The 2,579-nt window shown below is 35.6% G+C and overlaps 1 protein-coding gene across 5 annotated transcripts in view; it reads left to right on the top strand.

Annotated features, from left to right (window-relative positions):
- The window catches only part of sars2 (seryl-tRNA synthetase 2, mitochondrial), a 59,246-nt gene extending 57,775 nt beyond the window's left edge, over window positions 1-1,471 (top strand). For 3 of the 5 annotated variants that reach the window (XM_048263989.1, XM_048263991.1, XM_048263988.1), the window contains 3 exons: window positions 305-397; window positions 584-649; window positions 1,151-1,471. In XM_048263989.1, coding sequence (XP_048119946.1) covers window positions 305-397; window positions 584-649; window positions 1,151-1,291 — 300 coding nt within the window. In that variant the 3' untranslated portion in view covers window positions 1,292-1,471. Of the gene's footprint in view, window positions 1-110; window positions 398-583; window positions 650-1,150 lie in introns of those variants that run through there. The other 2 variants (XR_007195804.1, XR_007195803.1) reach the window with 2 other exon arrangements.
- Window positions 1,472-2,579: the final 1,108 nt, after the last annotated feature.

Raw genomic sequence — 2,579 nt, 5'->3', positions numbered from 1 at the left:
CTGAATTAGACGCAGAAATTTGATGGGAAGAAGAAGAAGAAGACAACTTCAGATAACAGAACAGTGCATTTTCATGCACTGTAATTATAATGCATTTCTATTGATTGTAGCTATCCTTATGGGAGAGGAGGGCCAGTGTGGATGTGCCTTATAACCCTAAAGTCTGACATGACTGGGCCTGAGGACAAAGAAGTTTGGGAACGGCTGAGATTTACAGTATTATCTAGATTTAAAAGAGGAAATACCGAAATACTGCAATTATGACTTGAAATGTTACTTTCTTATCCTATCCTGTTTTGTGTAGATCTCCAGTGCTTCCAACTGCACAGACTACCAAAGTCGCAGACTGAACATTCTTTATGAGAGGGAGGGGGGCAGTCTGCACTATGCCCACACAGTGAGTGGATAGCTTTTACAGTATACCTTTGTTTGAAAGCAGGAAAATTATTTAACATCGGCAGCCAACAGCAGTTAAACCTTTATCAGATCACAGCCAAAGATGTTGCAGACTTGACTGCAAGACTCTTGTTCTTAATTTTGTGAACATTCATTCTGCTGTCTATGTATTATGTGTTAATTCCAGGTAAATGCCACAGCCTGTGCCATCCCCCGCATCATGATTGCTATTTTGGAGACTCATCAGAATATGGTAGGTAGGATTTTTTCCATTTCTCAAAACACAGTTCTATCTTGAGTTATTACCAGCTTAAACCGCTCACAACTACATGGTTCTTAGTAGGAGTTAATAGGTAATAGTGGTAGTTTTTCTTGGTATTTGTTTCTGTAGTTTCTCTGTACTTACCTGTAGTAATTATCCAGTATTGCTGTGTTATTTATTAGACATAGTTTAGGTGTTTCTTAGTATTTCACATGTAGTTTTTCTGTACTTACCCGCATGGTACCTGTGGTAATTACCTAATAGTATAAAACTTATCACGTACTTACTACATAAATATCTATTAATTAGTGGACTGTAAAAGGAAGGGTTACCCAGAGAACTTACCATATCATGTTTACTCTTTTCAAAGTTTGCTTTGCAAGCAATTCATGTGTTGGTACTGTATGTAACCATTTCATTTTTACATTTAAATGATCAGGCTTGATAAATGCATTTTTAATGGAGCATTGACCCTTCTTTGTCCTTCTCCAGGATGGAAGTGTACGCATACCGCAAGCCTTGCAGCCCTATATTGATATGGAAGTCATTCATAAGCCAGAATACTTGCCCCTAAAATACATAGGGCCAAATCAGCCCAGCCACCAACTTCGTCCAACAACCACAACTAGATAATCACTGACATGTAATCGTTCTTGTAATACCGAAAACATCAATGCTGATAATATTTACATGTAAATATACTTTTTACTGATATTTCTGTGCTGCTGTGTCTGTATCTGAATCTGTATTCAGGATGATCTGACATAAGGCACTTCATGTTGGAAACAAAAAAATAAAATAAGTGAAACAATAGTGTCACTTTTAGCCTTTGTGAATATGGGCCCAGATTAACTCTGATGACCTTTCTTCTGACAGATAAGTGTTATAGGGACACTGACATGGGCCACAGTTTTGGTACTCAACTCTTTTTCCAGTACATTTTAAAAGCTGCTTGTAGAGTTTGGTATCGTACAAATGGAGTTGATTCTGATTCTGCTTATCAATTTTGGTTTTGATCAATTCCTCATTTCACATTTAAGTTTAAATAAAATATCAATATGTCTTTATTCTCTATTCCAGAAGTAGTCTGTTGTAAGTCTTAATTGAACAATCAAAAAGTGAATATTTACTTACAAGTATTGATCCACAGACATGCATTAGAACAACAATGCCTTAATAATACATACAGTACCCTCCAGAATTATTGGCACCTCTGCTAAAGTTGACTAGAAACCGGTATAAAAAACAATCTGTTGGTGATTTATTGTAATCTCACAATGAAAAAAATAGGAAAAAACCAACCTTGAAGGGAAGCAAACTTATTTTGAGAAAAAGGAAAATCTCATAAAGAAATATTTGTATCTAAAGCACATTGCTCACAATTATTGGCACCCCTGAACAATCTTGTATACAAAACTTAACAGAAGCTTTTTTCTATCTAATTTTAATTTATTTAAGTTAATCAGAGTGTCTGTGAACTTTCAGAAGTAGTTCATGACATTCTTTCTCACTATGGTATGAAAATAGTCACATAGAGGCTAAATCCTCTAGTCATTTTTTTCAACATCGGAAAGACAAGAGAATACACTAAATTTAAATAAAAAGAAAGTGTGTTGACATTTGTAAGTCAAAGAATGTCTATGACAACTAGGTACATTGTTGAAAATGCCTATATTTACAGTTCAAACAATGATTAAGGTTCTAATTATCTGGAAATGTGACAAACATGCTTGGACAAGGACCCATGGTTATTTTGCCCCCACGTATAGTATGGAGGATGGTAAGATATGCAAAAAATTCCATAAGAACGAACCACTGTTGGAGAGTTACAAACAAAGGTATCATCTTGGGGTCACCAAGTCTCCAAAAAATCTTCAAAAGTGGGCATGCCAGGTAAAAGCCTGTCCAGTCATTTAATTAC

This window comes from Alosa alosa, chromosome 15 (assembly GCF_017589495.1).
Source record: "Alosa alosa isolate M-15738 ecotype Scorff River chromosome 15, AALO_Geno_1.1, whole genome shotgun sequence".
NCBI classification, from domain to species: Eukaryota; Metazoa; Chordata; class Actinopteri; order Clupeiformes; family Clupeidae; genus Alosa; species Alosa alosa.
The sequence above is the reverse complement of the archived record's forward strand: the minus strand, read 5'-3'. Positions and strand labels throughout refer to the sequence as shown.